Below are 23622 nucleotides of genomic sequence, written 5' to 3'. Positions count from 1 at the left end.
GGAGAAACTGGGCAGAAAATATAAAAAAAGTCAACAGAACAAGGCAGCAAAAAGCCTGGTGCCACTGTTGACTGTTATCAACAGATTCAAAGCAGTGACCATGATGCAGCAGTTTTAAGTATGGAAATATGAAAAAGTCACAAGCCATCAAATGAGGTATATATGGAGCTCATGGAGCTATACTTGTTAAATCTTTGGCCAAAAACTCACAAACAAAAACAGCACTGTCAGCAAGTATGTTATAATGGTGCAGAATCCATGTGTTAATTTGGCATAATTCTAGTCATTTCCTATGAAATGCTACATGCAAATACTGCAGAAATTTCAAATACCAAAGGTCGTTCACACTTTATGGAAACAATTTTCTATTCAAATTTTCTTAGTAGATTTTGAGAAAAGCTATGGCATTTTAAAACCCGAAAAAGCATTGGCATGAGAGTGGTAAGAAAAATTGACATGAGAGTGGTAAGAAAAAGTTTACTTTCATGCAAAATTTGAGATAGAGCTACAACCAAGAAAAAAGATTATCAGATAGGAGCAAATCACCACAAGAAATGAATGCTTTACACATAAAAATTAATTACAAAAGTGTTTCTATAAAATACAAAAGAATTTCTGTACTAATCTTTGATAAATATTATTTCACCATTTGGCAGAAATTGATGATCCATTACAACTAAATAAAATAGAGGAAAAGTAATGATTTTTTTCCTTTTATCTTTTTTGGATATCACCTTCATTTGTTTACTGATTATGACTTAGTCTCTTTGATTTTGCATCATCCTTAACACAATGCACTTGAATTCTGATCCAATTCTGTATTGATAATGTAGATTTTAAAATCACTGGTGGTGCATTTTAAAAAAGACTTGCATTCAGAAAACATCTCCTGGGCTACATGAACATTCTGCCTTTTTAAAAAATATTTCAATATTTTTGGACAAAATTTGAGAAGTAATTAACCAAAAGCTTAGATAATCTTTCAAAACTGCTGGAAAGGAATAAAATAATGTAGGGAATGTTTCAATAGTGTCGCTAATTGCTAAACAACAATTTCTACACATTAAATCCCTGATGTAATCAATGTGCATTCTCTGCCTTCATCAAGTATTATAATAGCCGTTAAAAAATTTTGTTGTTGTTGTTGTGCTCAAAGGCCTCTTGCACTATTCTCAACACTTTTTTAAGGAGAAATTTCATGGGAAAAAAAAGAAAAACAATGAATGTGCTTTGTCACACAAATTGTCAAAGCAAAAATTCTTTACTCGCTAAGAATGAACTTATTTGAAAATGGCAAAAAGATATAAAATATGGATTATTACCAGATATTGATGAAAGTTAAAGCAACTTATGGTAAAACTCTGCAAGTGATTTCTTCCACACACTTATTTCAAATGAATCATTTTTTAAACATTTTTTTATCACAGTTGTGCACCAAATTTTAACGAAACACGAAATTTTAAGGCTTTCTTAGTTGACCAATGTAACTTAAGGACCCCATTCCGGATATGTATTCCTAGGGTATTTACAAGATTCCTTGCCAGTGTGGTTTAATTTACATTGGTGAAACTAAGAAAGCCTTAAAATTTTATGTTAAGGAACATGAGGCATATGTTAGGAAAAAGGAAACACATACATCCTCTGTTCCCCATCATTGTTGGTCCGAAAATCACACTTTTCAGTTTTCGGCAGCCAAATTTATTCAAAAAATATCTTTTCATTGGTGAACTGGATTTTCTAGAGGCGCTTCACATTAAAAAAATCTTTTTGTCTAGTTAACGACACTAATTCTAATCCATCTTTACCTTGAGCCTTTTAGGAAATTATGTTTTAGTTTTCTTATTTCATCAATAGATGGAGCCAGTAGCTTAACTCCTGTCCAGCCATTCTTATCTTATCACTGTATCTTTATTTTATCGCTATATTTTATCTTGTTCATTTGCATTTTAATAGCTGAGGCTGATGGTTCCATAAAACCATCGAAACGAGTCCTGTGAAAATTTGCAAATATAACGTTGATTTTTGTTGTTTGACTTCTAAATTAATAACAGTAGTGAGTACTTTTGTAATCGATTGTAAAATTTCTTTTATCCTCATACAGGGTTCGTACACATTTCTGCACACGGAAATTAAGTACTTTTAAGGACCATTAATGAAAAAAATTAAGGACCTATGAGCAAATGGGAACTGAATAAATTCAATTGAAGATATTATCTATGCCTGAATTTCACTTTTATAATACCATCCTAAAAATAAAATAGATCCCTAAGTAGTATGCATTATTACTAAACATAAATAAATTAACATGATTGTTAATAAGTTTGAGAATAAAATAAACTATGCAAATTTATCAAGTAGCATTAAATATTTTACACTTATGATAGTTGGTCATATTTGAACGTTTATATCGATTTCCTTCTCTTTTAAGCATCTTTTCTAACAATTAGAGATTTGTCTCAATGTGCAAAGCAATGCTCTCACTAGTTTCTGTGTGCTTCATCTCCTAACTTATCAATCTCTCCATAATGTACCTATAAGGGTTTAATTGACTGGTAAAAGTTAAATAGTCCAAAACCCCCGATAGACGTGAAGCATATTATCGCTATGTCTGAAATTAATTACAATATCAGACAAAGATTTAAATAAGCCTCTTATTTAAAAAGAACTTAGAACATAAAGGCATGTTCTGATGCTAACAAAATCAATTACAGCTCACGGTGACGTAATTAAACAAGAATAGTCAAATTCAAACTAATAATATGGACTAGTGGTCAAAGATTATACAATTTAATTGTAATTTAATCTGGCTCAATAACTCTATCATATGAGGAAATAGAAATTGGAAATTATAGTAAAGGTTGAAATCAAACAATTGGGTAATTTACATAATAATAACTGCACATATCTTTGAAGAATAATTTCCTTTATAGTTTCTTTCTTCAACACGTTTCCTTTTCATTTTAGAATTTTTGATTTAATTAAGGATTTCCATTATTCTAAAAACACTAAATGCATTTAGAAAGTACAGAAAAAGTGGCTAATTTTATTTCTTTAGTAATATGAACATTCAGAAGCAATATGAAATATATATAGTAAAGGACGGCTGATGTGGCAGAATTTCTAGAATTTAGTAACACACCAAACAACAAAATCTAGAGATGGCAAAACTTTTAGAATTTAAAGCAAGCATTGGAAGCAGAATTTAGAAAGGCAGTAGTCAGCAGAATTTAGGATCCACAGAGATTGCATCAGGTGGGAAAATGCCTATTGCCAGCTATGTGTATGATGCATTAAGAAATATTAGATGAATCTTTTAAACCATAAGTTTTCAATTTCTTTATTAATAAAAAAATCCCTTTCTATAATGCCTGCCCATGAGATAAGATCAGAAGCATTTTTGATATTTTCCATGCTTCTGTCTAATGAAAAGTAGAGAAAATAAACAGAAGATAAACATGTTAAGATTCTAGTATCAGAAGTAATACATTCAAATATTATGTTTTCATTGTTCTTCCAGATGTTCTCCCAAAATTAAGAAATTCATTGCAAACTTTCTGTAAAATATATTGTTCTTCCAGATGTTCTCCCAAAATTAAGAAATTCATTGCAAACTTTCTGTAAAATACATCCACTACGTGTTGATACCATGGAGACATTTTTCATTTTGTCACATATTTCTCGAATCTTCTAGAATCTGGGTCTATAAATCTTGCCTTCAAATCCTTCTAAACTTTCCAAGCTGCAATGTCTAAAATCCTAAAGAAAAATTATCCCTACCATTTCTGTAACAGAAAAAAAGCCAGAAATATTTTGGAGAAAAGTAGGAGGGAAAAAGTATAAAATTAATTTTATAGAGAAAACTGATGCACATTATGAGAAATTTGAATATTCTGAGACAATTACATGGGAAAAACTCTTACTATGAAAAAATTAAAAATAAGACATTTTTAATTAATTACACAGCTAATTTTGCTTTTGCTAAGAGCTGTTTCGTAAATTGTGCTTTATAGCATTATACCTTGTTTATTTTTCAGATTTAAAATATTGTATAAGTTGCCAAAATGAAACTTTATAATATGACAGAGAAAAATAAAAATGTTTTATTTTAATGTTATTTTTTAAATATCATTTCAATATACTACCATTACTTTAATAAAATTTATCAATTTTAAAATCACCAAAATGTTGAAAAGTCACCAAATTTAGAACCGTTTAATAAAAGAATTCACATCCCCAAAAGCAAAAAGTTGTTTAAAAGCTCTTTACTAGAAAAAATGAATTTCGAACTGCTTATGTTTCACTTCTTGCTTAGAAACTCGAGTATCCCATCATTTACTATATTAGAAATAGAAACAAATTACCAGAGCCGTTTTCAGCGCCCAGGGACAACTGAAGGTTTCGCACCCCCTACTGCTTGCCAAGGATAGAAAACATTTAATTCTAAAATGCTGTAACATCAGTTTGGCGCCCCTTGGATTCTGCGCCCGGGGACAGATGCCCCTCCTTGCTCCCCTCTAGCTACGCCCCTGCAAATTACAACTCATGAACCTATTGAAAAGATTACCATATATACGGCAGTGAATCGCCTAAAATATTCTTCAAAATGCTAATTCACACTCAAAATAACAGTTGTAAAAACAGACAGAAATTTTAGATGATTAAAATTAAGGACCTTCTGTTGATTTTGACCAAAATTAAGGACTTTTAAGAACCAAAAATCGATTCCAAAATATCTAAGGACTTTTAAGGACTCTTAAGGACCGCACGAACCCTGTCATAGGTGGACGAAAATTACAGTGAGTAACAGAGAATGTTTTCTAAATTAAAACCAATAAGTGTATAATACAATATAACAGAATATGTTCAATAAAAGCATAGAATCGTCTGCTCTTTGAAAATTACAAGACTTTTGCACACAGTCGGTAAAATACAGTAATTAACACATAATACTATAATTTAACTTTCAACCTTCAAAATAGTCCAGCCGTTTATATCTGAACATCTATATATTTATTACTTTTTTAGTACGCAATTCACAATTCTTATTTTCTTTAATAATTCAAAAACCAACTTTATGATCAAAACATTAATATAGTATTAAACAACAAAATATTTCACTGGGATAGTTAATCTCACATTTCTTATTTGCTTTAATAATTTGAAAATCCATTTTATGATCTAAAGACTGTTCAAATGAAATCAAATTCACTTAACACAATATTAAACAACAAAATATTATCACACAGATAGTTACTCAAATTCTACACAAAAACAACTATCTGATAAATTATATAGATTTAAAACTAATATGATTTAAGAAAAATTCTAAACAGAGAAAAATAAATAATTTACTTTCTTACCTCATTGTAAATACCATCAAATATCTGTCCAGCAAATTTTATTTTTCGCTGAATTTCACAAATTTCTGGGTTTTTGTTCTTGCAACATGTTGCAGGTAATGTGTAAAATCCTAGTGTTTTAGATATACCAACTTCAACTGCACTTTTATCTTTGCTATTTAAGCGAGAATGTGCCCAATCACTCGGCTGTAGAGCACCACAGCAGTGTAACTAAAACATTTTCATAAAGTATTAAGATTATGTAACATAACTTCGCTTATTTTATACAATACAAAATCACAGTGTGGTGCAAATAGGCTAGAAAAATTCACAGTTGAAACATAATCACCAAATACTACTATTTCTTAAAATCTGCAAACTAAAGCTTTAAACATACATTCAGAGTATAAATTTTAATTTATAATACATAATTAAAAAAATCTGATGTGTACACCACATGACTTCCTTGTACGGAATATTAAATTATACGCATTTTTTCTTGCATTTATTATTTAAACTTATTGGATTGAATTAAATATACTTCGCCGACAGCGCATAAACCACAATAGAATAAATGCATTCTTTAAAATTCACTCTAGTATTTGTTTACCATAGCGACACTCTGGCGCTAGATTCACTTAACAGTATTAATAATTATGTAACAGTTAACTTATATATTTCCTTAATATTATAACTCATAATGCACAAAGTTTATATCATTTAAAGAATAGAATTATCTAATCATTGCCACATGTTCTATTTAAATACTATAATAAAGCTAGAATGATGTATAAAAAAATTAAACAAACAAAACAAAAAAGAAACAGTTTTTCACAGACGATTCAGTATTTCTCATTTAATTAATTCAGTTCTCACTTCGCGAGAAGGCAAAAATACATAAAAACTCAAAATATCTATATTAAAAATTACGAAGTAAATCTTAAACACTTATTTCCTCGAAAAAATTCCAGAAAGAATTAAGCATGATTTAATTGGCAATAATAAATGAATGCATTATCTTTGTTGTTGCGAAGCTAAGTTTCTCTAGATTGGCAACAAATCCACTAGTCTCCTGTTTCAAATGTAAACATCAATGGCCTCCATAAAAAAAAAAGGCTTAGCGACACTTAGACAACTTTAAAATTGTTGATAATTCTAAAAATATTGAGTACAGATTTACTAAAGGCATAAAAACCTTAACCAGAAGATAAAAACAACATAATGCAATCATTTTTAAAGCAAAAAATGTACAATTTACAAACATATAAGAGTAATAAAACTGAGATCACTGAACAGAGTGGATATATATATATAAATATATTTATATACGTTTGGTGCGGCTGATTGCAACCAAAATACGAGGTGCACATTTACATGTTATAGCAGACCTATATACAAAATTTCAACGTTCTGAGGCTACTCGTTTTTGAGTTATGCGAGATACGTACGTACGCACGTACGTATATACGTTCGTACAGACGCCACGAAAAATTCTCTTCAGAATTAATTTTAAAGCAGTTTTATAATTTTTTTTTTTTTTTTGAAGGAAAAGCGTATTTTATTCTGTCCTTACATACAGATATCACGCAAAAACATCGTTAAGTTGCATTCGATAGCGGTCAAAATGGATATTTTCGTTGAAATATGCTGCCTGAAACTATTCGCGATTACAATACTTCCTTTTTACTTCGTACAAGGAAGTAAAAACTGATTTTAATTAGAATAAATTATACATCATTCTCGGCAATAGTCATTAAAATTATTCTATTTCACTGAGAATCATTGGAATGACCAGGTGGAACTGAAAATAAAAAAAAAATAATAATTCCAAAACCAAAAAATTATAATAATGGTGTGGTGTATTTAATTATGGCAAAGCACACTAGGGCTATCTGCCTAAGGGGAGGGATGCCTTTTGTGGAGGACCTTTCTAAGGGAAACTGGCTCGTATACACGTTACACATGGGAAAAACCACGAAAGCGCCCATGCAGCCAGCCCGTTCGCGGGATTCGAACCTCGGACCGAACTACCAGTGTTCAGCATCTTTACCGCTCGGCCGCTGGTGGGCTAATTATGATAATGAAGATTACGTAAAAAACTTCTACAGCATGTAGATAGATTCTTAATTCATTTAAAACAGATAAACATGCAAGTCTCCCATTTAACAGGTACATATAAAATATTGGAAATTTAAGTCATAGGATTTACTTTAGGAAAAATTAGTATACACAGAGGTTTATGAATAAAAACATGAAAATTCAGAATTTTTAAATTTAAACAAATATTTTTACAATACGTCATTACCAATATCGATATCTTATCCATTAAACAATATATCTCATAAAATAGGCACAATTAAATTATTTTAGCATTTTAAATACTTTTAACATCTTGAATATTTTTACATTTTAATTTTAAATATTAAAAACTTTTTTTTTTCATTTTAAACACTTTTTATTCTAATATTTTAAATTTTAAAACACATTTTAAATATATCATTTTAAATTTTTTACATTTAAATTTAAAAAATCAAAATGTATTACCCATAAAGACATCTAAACAGAAATAATTACTACACCACAACAGAATACATGAAGTGTTGCCTGAGTAATAAAAAATAATAAACTTACATCATGCTGAACAGCATCTATAGTATTTTCAACTGATTTTGAAGCACCATACTCATCTTTCACCATTTTTGTGACTTGAACTTCAATTATTTTGTTTACCTGAAAAACCACACAAAAAACATTATATTTAAAGATTCAATTAGGCAAAGCAGAAAAATTGAATTCAATTGATATAAAATATTATCATGATTATTCTGTGCATATTGGTTCTGTGTTATTGAAAGTGCTTTTTTATAATTTGTTTTGTGCTCCGGTTTTGAAAAATGTGCCTTTTGTATCAAGATAATGATTATTTTGAAGAAATGAATGATTGAGAATTTCATCGACCCGGAACGCCCCATTTGCATGCACGGCAATGGATGCTACGGAGGATGACGTGTTTTACGATGCTCTTGAAAAACACTGTAAAATTATTGAATCAGCACTTCAATCTAAATGCAATATGAATCAACAGGTTCGCGAGGAGGCCAGGCAGGCTTTGGGTGAGTTGAAATCTTCTATTTATAAGAATTTTGAACGTATCAAAGCTGTTAAATTTATGGATGCATGTAAGGAAAGTTTGAAAGACGCCTTTTCAAGACCTAGTTATGCTAGTATGGTGGCGCCATCTGATGTTACAAGGATTAATGAAAAATCCTTGATTTCTTCGGATTGTTGTTTAATTGTAGACTCTGAAAACTGCTCTTCTGACGATGTTAAGAAAGTTATTAAACTAAAAATTAATCCATTAGAAGCTAAGTTAGGTGTATATACTTTGAAAAATATTGGAAAAGATAAAGTCTTGGTTAAGTGTTTGACAGAAAATGATCGAAATCGACTTCAAGCCGAGATTAATGAAAAGTCTCCGGAATTAAACACGTCCTTACCAAAAAAGAGGAATCCTGTTTTACTTGTAAAAAATGTGCCAAATGAAATACCTAATGAAGATCTTCTGAAAGTGATTTTTGAACAAAATCCCGAAGTTGTTGAATCTGATGAAAACAGAAGTATATGTAGAGTTCGTTTTACTTTAAAAACCTTCCAGTTCACGAGGCACGTTGTGATTGAAACGCACCCCATGGTTCGTAAACGTATTCTGAATCAAGCCAGGTTGAAAATTAATTGGAGTATATGTGAAACTGACGATTTTATTATCATCAATAGATGTTTTAAGTGTCTTGGGTACAACCATCGTGCTGATGAATGTCGTGAACGAACAGCCTGTTTTAACTGTTCTGGAGAACATAAGGCAAGGGATTGTTCGAATAGGAATGCTGTAGCTTGTATAAATTGCATCCGCTTCAATCATAAAACAAATAACAGCTATAAAAAAGTGAATGTTAATCACAAACCTTTTTCAGAATGCTGTCCTAGTCATGAATTTATGAGAAAGAACATTCAATCTCGAATTGATTATGGCTAGACGCGTTCTAAAGTGTGTGCAGTTAAATCTTCATAAATCCAAATCTGCGACACAACAGCTAATTTTAAATATGGAAGCTGATGATATTGACTGTGCTTTGGTTCAGGAACCTCATTATTACAAGAATTTTCTTCCAGGATATCCTGGCACTTATAGACTTTATTGTGATCCTAATTCTGATAATGTAAAGGCGGCAATCATTATTCGATCACGTGATCTATCAACATTTCTTGATTATAAAAATACGGATTATAATATGGTTACCTTGGATATTACTGTTGGCTCAACTGTGCTCACTCTTTTTTCATACTATTTTGAACCCTCAAGAAACATTGACTTAGATCTTCATAAAATTAGTCAAGTCTTTATGTCCAAAAATATTAATCGACTGGTTTGGTGTATGGACTCTAATGGCAAATCTGAATTATGGTTTAGTCCCTATTCTGACTCTCGTGGAGATAAACTGAGTGAATTTATTTCTGCCAACAACCTATTTGTTATTAATGAAGATTATGGACCTACGTTTCAGGCAACTCAGGGTTCTAGTTATATTGATGTTACTGTTATTGGTTCAGATCTTCTCCAGGATATTTCGAGTTGGCGACTGTCTGAAAAAGAATCCCTTTCTGATCATATGATGATTGAATTTGAATTTTGTCTTTCTACGTTCTTACGAGACACCTCAAATGTTCCTTTTAAAATCTTCAATACAAGGAAAGCAAATTGGGATCGTTTTCGAAAATTTTGTTCTTCTCGCATCACCCGTTTCATTGATATTCTTAACGACTGTACTGACGGTTCTCGACTAAATACTCTTGTTGAGAATTTTAGTTCTGTTCTTCTCCAGGCATCTCAAATTTCCATACCTGTTAGGAATAATGGTAAGCACAATGTTCCTTGGTGGTCTGCCGAAATTTTTTGTATGAGAAAAAGGCTTAATGCCTCTAGGCGTAGATTTCAGCGTTGTAAAAATCCGCCTCTTAGAGAACTTTATAAAAGTAAATATCTTGAATATAGAAAAGTTTACAATCTAAAGCTTGCCGATGCTAAATCTCAGTCTTCGAAAACATTTCTTTCGACCATTGATGTTCGCAATGTATGGAAAAAGATTTACACGTATGGAGTTAAAAGAGATTTCATGAAAAAAATTGAAATAACTGGTATTTGTCTTTCCACTGGAGAGACAACCAACTCTTTAGAAGAGACAATTACTGCTGTGCTTCAGAAATATTTCCCCTCGGATCTAGAGGAAAATGATGATGATTTGCATAAGGAATACCGTCAAGCTGAGCGTACTGCTTATTCTTCTTTTGTAGATCCTATGTTTTCTTGTGATGAAGTTAATACAGTTATTTCTATGCTGGAACCAAATAAATCACCTGGTCCTGACTCTATTTCGAACGAGATTATTAAACAGTTTCATTTAATGTTTCCTCAATTTCTCCATAAACTTTTTAACGTTTGCTTAAATGTTGGCATTTTCCCACGTGTTTGGAAACATGCTCAAGTAATTCTTATTCCTAAAGGAAATGAGTCTAGGATTCCTTGCCTAGATAACCTTAGGTGTATAAGCTTACTTCCTGTTTTGGGTAAGTGCTTGGAAAAACTTTTTATTAACAGAATTTGCTGGTATCTCCGCCATAGAGACCTTCTTTCTGGTAATCAGTATGGTTTTACACCTCAAAAAAGTTCTGAAGACGCTCTTTTACGCTTGAATGAAATTGTTCAGAGAGGAAAAAAGAAAAACTTGCACACTATTTTGGTCTTTTTGGATATTAAGGGCGCCTTCGACTATGCCTGGTGGCCTTGTATTCTCAATCTTCTCAAAAAAAGTGGAACTTCCAATGAATATTTTTTCACTTGCTGCTGATTTTTTAAATGATCGGGCGGCCAAATTGCAATTGGGCTCGGCTTCTGCAATTCGTCACCTTGAAAGGGGTTGCCCTCAAGGTTCTGTTTCAGGACCTACGTTTTGGAATATTATTATTGATGATCTCCTATTAAAACTGGAAAATCTTGCTTGTTGTGATACTATAGCCTTTGCGGATGATGTTTTGTTTTGCTTCCAGAGTAGGGACCTTTCTGCTACTTTTTTACAGGCACAAGAGACTTTAAATTTCGCCTCCAACTGGTCAAAAGGTTTTAAATTAGATTTTAATCCTGATAAAACCAGGGTTATGATTATTGAAAAGTGAAACATCTGTTATGATGCATTTCAGTTATCTCTCGATGGCACCCCTTTGACTGTGGTAAAGCAAATGAAATATCTTGGGGTTTTTCTTGATTGTAAATTTTTTTGGAAACAACACTTAACTTATGTATCAGAGAAATGTGATAAATTACAGCGTGGATTAAGTCGTATTGCACGCAACACATACGGTATTAATTACAACGTTCATTCGCTCATCTATAAACAAGGAATTGCCCCCTTCATTATGTATGGCTCTAGAGTCTGGGGTATATCGCTCAAGAAGAAGATAAATTACAGATATTTACGACGTGTTCAAAGGCGGATACTTCTGCGGGTCATATGTGGATATCGTACCGTAAGCTATGAGTCTGTTTATGCAATTTCTGGCTTTCCTCCAATTGACATTGCCATTCTTCATTCTATTGCTTATAAGGAAAATATTTCTGCTTCTACTGTCTCTCAGTATGATTGTATATTACCTCTATCTGATCTCCCTCATCCTTCAGAAAGAAATGCTGTTAATTTTATTCAGTTTAGCAATAAAGTCGTAGATGATTCGCCTGTAACTTGCTATACTGATGGCAGCAAAATTGATGGCAAGGTTGGTCTCGCATTTGTTGTCTTCAAAAATGGTCTTGAATTTGAGCACTTTCAATTTAGAATCAGAGATGAATGTACCGTTTTCATAGCTGAACTTTTGTGCTTAAACTTCGCCGTCAAATGGGTCTCTAAACAAAACAGTGCTGTTTCAGACTATCTCATTTGTACTGATTTCCTTTCATCCTTGGAGATCTTAAAATATATTTCTTCTTCTAATAATATCATTATTGAGATTCAAAAAGAACTGAAAAATCTAAAGGATAAAAATATTTCGGTTTCATTGTCATTTGTTCGTGGTCATACAGGTGTTGTTGGGAACGAACGAGCCGATTTCCTTGCTAAGACTGCGACTAGGCAGGAAATTGACACTTTTGTCAATATCCCTAATTCCTTCTATAAGAAGGTCATGTATAAAAGCATTGTGGAGTCGTGGAATCACGAATTCATTAATTCAAATAAAGGGAGTTTAACTAGAAGATTTTTCCCTTCTATTAATATGAGATTGTCGTGTCATCATTTCTTCACCAATTATAAATTAACCCAGTTTCTTACTGGACATGGGAATTTTAAAAGTTATTTGAACAGATTTAAGTTGAGTCCTGAGTCTGTCTGTGACTGTGTCCTCGGCGGCGAGGAGAATGTAGAACATGTGCTTCTTCTATGTCCTAAATATGAGAACGAAAGAAAAGTCTTGAAACTGGGACTGAAAAATTTTAATATTAACTGGCCTCCAGAGTTTTACCAATTTATTTCCGAGAGAAGTGCTTTTAACACTTTTTGTCAATTCATTGTAAAACTGTGTAATCATCCTTAATTTTATTTCAATTTTCTCTTCTGTTTAGTTTGTATTGTGTTTCTTACTTACTTCTGTAAGCCCCATGTGATACTATGTGGTACATGGGGAACTTGTTGTGTTTCTTTTAATAAAAAAAAAAATTGATATAAAAATAAAAATTCAAAAACTGTTATCAATAACTGTGAATATAACAGTAATCTTTAGTCAATATCAACGATACATCACTAATAATAACTTAATTATATGCATGATTTAAAATAATCAAGCACTAGCACATACGCATGCTTTTCCACCAATTTACATACACAATCATATTTTCACCTCATGCATTTTTTATTTAAATGTTTATTTATTAACATTTAAATATTAAATTTTAAATGTTTATTTAAATGTTTAATTCTCATTGTTTTTTAATTAATTTTAATGTGCCTTGAAATAGTTCAATAAATACTAAAAGTATCAAGCTATTAACATATTAGTTTCCTCACTAATTAAGGCCTTTATTTTTAAATATGTCTTTTAATTATTCCTGTTTCAACAAAAACATGTTTTTGATTTTTTAACACTACATCTACGCATAAGTTTTAAATTTAGCCACATAAAAACAACAAAAATACATTTATTATATGCCTTAAATACATAAAAATATTTTGCTATAGAATGGACACTTAAGTATTTTAATTTATTTCTTCTAAAATTGAACTAAATGATTATGTTATAAATTTTATACTTACCTCATCTTTATACATCCACGCCCAAACACCACCAGTTATTTCTGCAGCAAAAATGACCAGTAAAAATATGAAAAACTGAAAAGGAAGCAATATATTTTTAATTTTTCCGATAAACATGCCTATATTGCTTTAAAACTTATTTTAAAAAATAGAACATTAATTATTTCTAAAAACACAAGACAGAAAAATTCCTCTAAGTGTCTCAAAATAATTTTAAATTAAAGTAATTTCGAACACACCTAAATAGGAATAATTTAAAACATACAATTTCAAAAAGGATCTTATGAAATACTTACACACAAAACTGATGCACGTTCTAGTTCCCCCCTCCCAATCTTTTCTTTCTGTTTCATAAAGACGTCACATATGAGGAAAATAAATTCATGTTAAAGGTTCGCACCAGATGGCGACACTAACCGAAATCATGCTAAAATAATGAATTATAGACTGGTTATCATAAATTAAGGAAAAAATCTCAAAAAGCACGATTACTAAAAAAGTTACATGTAGAATTTAAATGAAACTTACCCACAATATCCAACACATAGTAAGGTATCACATAACATAAAAAGAAATTACCAGACAAATATGGTAGTATAGAAATTAGCACATGTATAAAATGAACAAATCGAAGGTGTCAGTTTGCTACAGGAAAAGTACCTTCAATATGGAATTTGATCGCCTCTAGAAGCAATACAGTACATCAGTGCTCTGCAACCTTTTCTCACCTGCGACGCACAAAAAAATCTTTCTGGAATTTCGTGGCACACCAAAAGCTAATGTATATATGTATTGATTTATACACAAAATTTACAATAAATTTTTGTTTTTAATTTGAAAAATATACAATTATAAAACCATAACATATTCTATAGTATATTTAAAAATAATTGTTGATAAAAACTTGTTTTTATATAAATTTATTAGAACTCAAGTAATTTTTGTATACCATTTTTTGTTATTACTGACTGCGAAATTTTTTTAAAAAATTAAAAAACAAAAATTCTTCAATTTGATTGGTTTATTTCAAATTTTAAAAATAACAGTTTTAGAGCTATTATTTTTAATTAAAATGGTCTGAAACCAATATATTTCGTTTAAATTTATGTTTAAAAAAAAGTTATATACTTTTGAGTTCCGAGTTATCAAGGAAGTGCCGAAAAAATTCAAATGCTGACACACTTACGATCACACACACAACCATACAACAGTGAAATATATAAAAACATTTAAAATAAACATTATTAAGGGAAAAAATTGTCATTGTGCATTAAATACATGATAAAAAATTGCAAAATGTCAAATACATGTATTTGATTGCGGCACACCTATATCCTACTCATGGCACACCAGTGTGCCGCGGCACACCGGTTGCGGAGCACTGCAGTACATACAGCGATGTGTAATGCTTTCAACTATGCAGTCTATCAGTAGTTCCATAGGAAGCGAGAGCCATTGCTCTTGCAAAGCAGTTGCAAGCGCGACAAGGGTTTGAGGGGGCGGATTGAGAGCAGCTAGACGTCTCCCTAAAGCATCCCAAACGTGCTCGATAGGCTTCAAGTCCGGGGATCGAGATGGCCACTCCATGCGCATAATTGTTTCCTGCTGAAGATAATCTTATACGATGCGAGCTCTGTGTGGTCTTGCGTTGTCGTTCTGTAACAGGAAAGCATCACCTATTGCCCAGCATATGGGCGCACATAAACATCAAGGATGTCATCTTTATAAATCTGAGCATTCACGGTTCCTCTTGGAAAGACATGGAGGTCTGCGCGTCCACCCAAAGAGATGCCACCCCAAACACAAACACTGCCCCTTCCGTATTCATCTCTTTCACGAATGTTTGACGGATGATAACGGGTTCTAGGTTCTCTTCATATCAAATAACGCCTACTATCGCTTTCTAGACTAAACCTGGACTCATCCGTAAAGAGAACCGCCCTCCATTGATCAGACATCCAGTGGACATGTTGTCGTGCCCACTGAAAACGGTCCCTCCTATGGCATGACGTGAGCGGCACACAAATGGCTGGTCGCCTCTCATACAGACCACCTTCTTGAGGCCTTCTACGCACAGTTGACGTTGACACAAACCTTCCGGTGGCTGCAGCAAGGGAGGATCTAAGAAGAGTCGGAGTAGCGTTTCTATACCTGCTTGCACATAATGTCAAATCTCGGTCATCGGCGCTCGTCGTAGCAGTTGGCTGTCCTTGGCTGAACCTCCTAGATGCAGAATCTGTGGTTTGAAATCGCCTACAAAGTCTATGAACCACAGAAGGACTCGCATTTAGCCATCTGGCCACTTCTGTTTGACTTTATCCTGCCTCTAGTCTCAATGGCTCTCCATCGTAGTTCTGCAGGCAAATGATGGCTGGAGGTCATTGTTACGAACTGGCTATTTCAGATTTCTGATGTCACTATCACAGTGAAATATGTGGGCTTGCTCTCAAACATGAACTTTTATTCTCCTCGCAGATGACGTATTCCGAGTGCAGCGCCACTAATTTGCATATTGCAGTTTTACTCAGCTACTCTTATTTGGCAACATATTTAAATTTTACACGGTTTGGCTTATTTTTGAGGGAGTTATCATTATTTTTGTGATTTTTCCTTAATTTATGATAACCAGTGTAGTTTACCAATAAAAATACATATACTTTTAAATCTTTGAAGACTTATAATTATCGTTTAACGTTAATCATTTACAGCACTAATACCCAGAAATACTGGCATACTAACAGCACAAGTATACAAAAGTTATGAAAAATATTTAAATTTCTAAAAATAAGATTTATAAACTTCCGTTTCTAGTTCAAACTTTGGAAATACACTAGTGCTTAAAATTAAAGGAATTTTCTTATTTGACTGATCCAGAACTTACTGGACTTAATATATATTTTTTTTTTCAGAGCCGATCACAGTTCTAAAGCAATTAAGAGATGAAGGATTTGAAATTTCTCTTCGCAATTGGCAGAAAGCAAACATGTCGTTTTACTATTGTAACTGAATCTACTGTATCCTATTTGCGAATATCAATTTTTTATTGATTCTTGAATGATGTGGTCTTGCATTTAAAAGAACGTTTTATTAAATACTACGCTGCCAGCCTTCGTTTGGCTTTTAAACGTACAGGAAAAGGGGCTGAAGGGAACACCAAACGTTAAATTTAAAAACTGCAACAGAATTTTACTCTGCAGAACAACTTCATCAAAATAATAATAATAAATAAATAAATAAATAAATAAATAATATCTGAAATGTTCCAGATTTTAAATTAAGTCCAAAGGGGCTTTTTTTAACATTTTGTGTATTACATTTATTTATTAAATATCACGTTAAACCATAAAATTCAGTTCAACAGCAATATCGCAAAATACCGGGTGATCAAAAAGTCAGTATAAATTTGAAAACTTAATAAATCACGGAATAATGTAGATAGAGAGGTAAAAATTGACACACATACTTAGAATGACATGGGGTTTTATTAGAACCAATAAACAATACTGTTATCGGGCCTTTTTTCTTCGAGGAAATGCGTGATTCTGGTTTTGTAACTGCTACCGTGACGGGTGAGAGGTACGCCGATATGTTACAGAATCGCATCGTCCCCAGCCTGGCTGATAAACACCTGCTGGAACGTACGATTTTTATGCAGGATGGCGCACCACCCCATATTGCTAGACGCGTGAAAGATCTCTTGCGCGCGTCGTTTGGTGATGATCGTGTGCTCAGCAGCCACTTTCGTCATGCTTGGCCTCCTAGGTCCCCAGCCCTCATTCCGTGCGATTATTGGCTTTGGGGTTACCTGAAGTCGCAAGTGTATCGTGATCGATCGACATCTCTAGGGATGCTGAAAGACAACATCCGACGTCAATGCCTCACCATAACTCCGGACATGCTTTACAGTGCTGTTCACAACATTATTCCTCGACTACAGCTATTGTTGAGGAATGATGGTGAACATATTGAGCATTTCCTGTAAAGAATATCATCTTTGCTTTGTCTTAATTTGTTATGCTAATTATTGCTTTTCTGATCAGATTATTGCTTTTCTAATAAAACCCCATGTCATTCTAAGTATGTGTGTCAATTTTTACCTCTCTATCTACATTATTCCGTGATTTATTAAGTTTTCAAATTTATACTGACTTTTTGATAACCCTGTAGTTTTAAAATGAGCATATCTTTAGAATTTCTGATACAGAGACTCACGCGCTGAAGATAAATTTTTTTTTTCTGTACAACGTTGCCAAAGAAAGCACCGGGGCCAGACGGAATAAACTATCGAATAGTTAAGATCGCAATACGGTCGCACGTCAACCTCTTCCGTACCCTTTTCAACAAACTACTTTCCACTGGCACATTTCCCAGATGCTTCAAAATTGGCCAAGTTATTCTTTTCATCAAAAAGAATAAAGACCCAAAAAGAGCGGTCTCCTATCGTCCAATATGCCTACTATCAGCGCTTGGCAAGACATTTGAAAAGTTACTCATGAACAGACTGCGACACCACCTGCATACTACCAAATACTTAAGCGGAAACCAATACGGATTTAGAGCAGGAAGATCAACAATCCACGCACTCATGGAAGTCATGGAGAGCATTTTAGAGAACAAATTTACCGGCCACCACACAGCATTCATATCAATAGACCTAAAGAGTGCCTTTGACACTCTGTGGTGGCCGGCCATACAACATGCCCCGAGAGAGGCGAAATGTCCACGGAATATTTACCACACCCTGGAGAGTTACCTTTCAGAGCGAAAATTGATTCTACCGCATAACAGCGGTGTCATCAAGCAAGATCAAACCCAAGGATGTCCGCAAGGTTCCTGTGCGGGGCCGTTCCTATGGAACGTAACGTACAACATCATAGTCACACAGCCGTGGCCGGAACACACAAAAATAATTGCATACGCGGACGATACAGCTCTAATTGTGAAAGGGAACACCAGGAAATAAAACTCCAAATAGCTGAGAGAAAATCTCAAATACTGCTGATTCCTAAAAAGGGAGCACACTCGCACGCCAACCAAGGATAACGCTCAACGGCCAAAGACTCCGCATTAAGCGAGAACCAAAGTACCTGGGCATAACTTTTTATGATAAACTAAACTGGATTCCTCACGTGCTGGAGCTTAGAAAACGAACAGCACAGATTGCCCTCAAGCTCAAGTTGATGAATGGTTACAGATGGGGACTTAACCCCCGTTTACTCAAGACCCTTTATATGACAGTCACTGAGAAAATAGTAACATATGGAGCTGCATTATAGGCCTCTCCGTTGCAAGGACGCAAAATAAAATATCTACAGAGTATACAAAGGCCGTTCCTGCTCAACATTACTAAAGCTTTTAGAACATCTCCAACGAATGCACTCAATGTCCTGGCCGAATTGCCCCCTCTTTACATAAATGTGGAAAAAGAGGCAGCCTACCAGTTGGTGAAGCAGCTTAGCCGCCCTGCGGTGCTTGGTGACCATACTTTTACGGCAGACAACCTAGAACGGGAGTCCAATCGCCTCCACAAACACCCGTCGACGCACGGCCAAGGCGTGCACATTAATATTAAGCAAAACACAAGGGCTACGGACAATGATATCGTATTTTACACAGATGGCTCAAAAACTGACGAGAATGTTGGCTGTGCATACATCGCACTTCGGCAACAGCAACCAATACGCCAATGGAAAGGACACTTAAAATCCAGAAACAGTGTTTTTCAAAGTGAAGCCACAGCCATTTATCACGCAATAAACACTATTACCCAATATCGACATCAAAACAGTTTTATAATAACAGACAGTCTGTCAATATTATATGCTATATTAAATCCTGTGCACGGCTCCCCCATAATTGCAGCAATTCAAGAACAACTCTCTTTTCACAAGACCTTAAAAATCAACCTAGAATGGACAAAAGCGCATATTGGCAACCTTGGGAATGAGGCCGCAGATCGGCTCGCAAAAGAAGCAGCCCAAAATAATGATGCAGAGACACTGCAAATTCCATGGCCCACCTCATATCTAAAAAAGAGCTTGAAACAGGCCGCAATTACACTGTGGCAAGAGGCATGGAACAACGATGAGACAGGACGACGTGCGCATGCGCATCTGCCAAAGGTTGATCCAGAGCGTTTTATAATAAATCCACAACTGGTCTACTATATTACCGGGCTTGGCCCGTTCCCAGTCTACTTTGAAAGATTCGGCAAGACGACTACCTCCTTATGTTGCTGCGGTGAACTGGGAACGCCAGAACACTATGTCGAAAAATGCTCACTAACGGAGGATCTACGCATCCCGTTCCCAGAGACAAATAGATTAGCCTTCAGCAGGTTCATAATTAAGCAGCGACATCTCAAACGCAGCATTACAAAAATTATTGACAAGCTAATGGGCTTAGTAACAGACCTATGCCAAATGTAAATTATTTCAGAGGACTTAGTGCATCATGCAATATTCCCATACCAGCTAAAGGGAGCTCACTGGCAGCATTATATAATTGTAACTGCACATATAAATGGCTCTAACTTATTATGTATGCAGCAGCAGTAGTATACAAGTACTTTGTCATCATAAAACGCAGTAATGGCAGCCTCTGTAATCACAGTCAGCAATGCACTGTTATTTTCGTATTTTTGTAACGCCTGTCTGCAATTTCACTATACATATTAAATTTGTAAAGCGTATTTTTCCCCGGTATTTAATTCAGTAATCATGTATATAACTCACTATCTCGTATCAGTATAACCTCACCCTCTCTATGTTTCAATATCACCGCATTATGCATCTCAAGTTTGTAATTTATATACGCCCTTATTACACACTCCTATATCCTGTCACCAAGTGCACTGTTTTGTTTATGTATTCTCGTAGCGTCTGTCTGCATATCTTGCTACGTATTTTACATTATAATACGTATTTCTCTCCCATATTTAATTCAGTAATCCTGTATATAATTTATTATCTTATATCAGCATAATGTCACCCTTTCTATGTATCAATTACCGTACTATGTATTTCAAATCTGCAATTCATATATCCTCCTTGTATAACTCAGTAATCCGGTATCTAATTCAGCATCTTGCAGCAGTATAAACTCACAAGGTACTTCATGTCACATTTTATTCAGTAACAGTATGTTTCATGTTTCAGTATGTTTAGTTTCCCATGTTTCTCTGTCTTTCAAATATCAGTATAACATAAGTATTAGTATCACTATCTTGTTTCAGTATATCCTCATTATGTTACCCATGTTTCAGTATGTTCCATGCTTCAGTAAGTACCGTGTACAGTATGTAAAGTATTTCATATTTGACTATATATTTAATGCATTAGTATAATCTCACAATGTACTTCATGCTTCTAACTCGCATATCCGTCATGTTTATAATACAATGTCTTGTATGCGTATAATCTCATAATGCACCTCGTGTTTCAGAAAGCTCAGTTACAATGTGCTTTACTATGTACTTCAAGCACCAGTATAACCTTTCTATACAGCTCAATATTGACATATGTATATCTCTTCTGGATATAATTCAGTATTCCGTATATAACTCAGTACTTTGTAGCAGTACATTATGTATTTCACGACTTAGAATGTACAATTATAGCATGTTACATGTTTCAGTATGTTCAGCATTTCCTGTTCCAACATGTTTTTCAAGTCTCAGTACAATCTCACTATGCATTCTTTGTTTTTCATACGAATATCTCTCTTGTATATAATTCAGTATCTTATATCAGTATAATCTTACCATGCATTTCACGTTCCGGTATGCTCAGTTATAGTATGTTTTCTGCTTCAGAACGTACAGTATTTCATGTTTCATCAGGTATTTCGTGTAATTAGCGTAATCAGTATTATCTCACTATGTATTTCATGTTTCAATAAGCTCAGTCATAGTATGCTTATGTTCAGTATGCACAATATTTAATGCTTCACCATGTATTTTAAGTCTCAGTAATATCTGCATAACCTCATCATGTATATCATATCTTAGTATGTTCAGATACAGTAAGTGTCATAATTCAATATGTATAATACTTCCTGTTTCAATATGTATTTTGAGCATTAGCATAATCTTACTATGCATTACATGATTCTATACCATATTGTACTCCAATATATAATTTAGTAATCTGGTATATAATTCAGCAACTTGTGCATACTAATGTCTGATAATTCAGCCAGCAGCAGCAGTGATGACCCTTGTTTAGCCATGTCATTTTCTACAATATTTGTAAAATAATTTCCCAGTGGCCGCAAGGGTATAGCTGATGCAATGTGGCCTGCATCAAGCGCTGGGTTTCGGTGGTCGGTGCGAGGCGTTTCTGTGGCCTCAGTGACCTTGGCACGTTTCACTAGACACAGGTGGTAGTGGCGCTATACCAATTAACCCTAATGGTAGAGGGATGGTGCCCACGTCCTCCACCGCATGTCGCATGTACAACGTTGCTATTGCTCGCTTTGGAATCCTCGAGTTTGTTAATCAAAAATTCGTTAAAATTTACAAAATAGGAAATCGATAATGAAACAAATTCTAAATTTCAAATAGACCATGCCATATTCGCAATAGGATTACGTCATTCAAAATTCGATGGCTCTATGTACCGTTATTTTATCACAATGCGAGAAATATATATACATTTATGCAGATGTTTCATTATTTAATTTCTTCACATATAATGCAGGATTCTAACATTTAGTGGCAACAGTTTGAAAAGTGAAACGAACATTTATAGTGATTCAACGCAAAATCACAAAACGAAAACAATAGTTCTTGAGGGACAAAGCGCCTTTGGAAAAAAAAAAAAAAAGTATTACATATAACAAAATTACAGTGAAATAAGTAATATCCCTTAATAAAAATACTAATTATCCTAATAAATAAATTAATCAACTTCCCGTTGCCTTCTCTCAACAAACGTCCAGTATCCAATTGAATTTAAAAACTGCAGAGAATTATCGCCCTTATCTTTCCAAGTGGCAACAGTGCTGATTTTCATTAGTCAGCAGTCCAGCAAGATCAGTAAAATACTTCTTAGGAAAATGTAGGAACCTTGGCAGTCCAGTATACAATTGAATGAAGAACTGTTGCCCAAACCATATTTCTAAAAGAATGAAACTATTCAAAATGATGCGATAAAATCGAAAAGATAAAATAAAGCCCTGGGTCTATTAGCATAGCGCACGAACTATTAGCGCAGCACGAACGAAAGCCACATAGACTCTTTCTTTTACTATATGTAGAGACAGAGATAAATTTCAAGTTTTTTCAATATTTTAATTCGCCAGATGAATAATTTAAATTCCTTTTTCAACCTGAATATAAGGGAGAACTCGAAATACTTTTAAATATCTATTCATCTGATTCATGAAATCATATTATTGGTATTTTAAAATCTGAATAAGGGGAAAAAAATTCCATCAACAGCCAAGTAGTTTATTTGCAAGGCCAGCAATAAAGAGAGATATTTCTTAATATTTTCAGATTTTGAAAATCTTTTTAACAGAACGGTTACCACGAGTATTGCAGAAAGATGGTTTTTCAAAAATATCTGAAAAACTATTTTGCAAAAAAATAGCATACGTGAAGCGCGCTAGACGGATTATGTTTGTAGTATATACTATATAAAAATGTACCTGTAAATAACTACGACGTTTTCAAGATTCTTAAAAAAAAAAAAAATAAATAAAAGAGAGAGAGAGAAAGAAAGAATGAATGAAACTTAATATATACGATTTAATGTAAATTTAAAAAAAAACTGCTTTTATTAATATATTTGACCTGATAATACAATGTATTTTTTATTGTTGAATGGTATTCTGAAAACTTTCTTCATTAATAATAATAGTATAAATGCAATTGAATGAATATCACATACTGTACTTAAATAACCTTATAATTGCAGACATATGAT

General features: G+C 33.5%; 1 protein-coding gene across 1 annotated transcript in view; it reads right to left on the bottom strand.

The window, feature by feature from the left end:
• The window catches only part of LOC118179627 (CD9 antigen-like), a 211092-nt gene that overhangs the window by 16295 nt on the left and 171175 nt on the right, over window positions 1–23622 (bottom strand). The window contains exons 3-5 of the mRNA XM_085815865.1: window positions 13694–13768; window positions 7971–8069; window positions 5361–5570 (exon numbers count right to left, since the gene is read on the bottom strand). Coding sequence (XP_085671991.1) covers window positions 5361–5570; window positions 7971–8069; window positions 13694–13768 — 384 coding nt within the window. The remainder of the gene's footprint in view (window positions 1–5360; window positions 5571–7970; window positions 8070–13693; window positions 13769–23622) is intronic.

This window comes from Stegodyphus dumicola, chromosome 4, assembly GCF_044657685.1.
Source record: "Stegodyphus dumicola isolate Sdum_Otavi_A_Nest chromosome 4, ASM4465768v1".
In the NCBI taxonomy this organism is placed as follows: domain Eukaryota; kingdom Metazoa; phylum Arthropoda; class Arachnida; order Araneae; family Eresidae; genus Stegodyphus; species Stegodyphus dumicola.
Note: the sequence above shows the minus strand (reverse complement) of the source record. Positions and strands in the feature narration are given on the sequence as shown.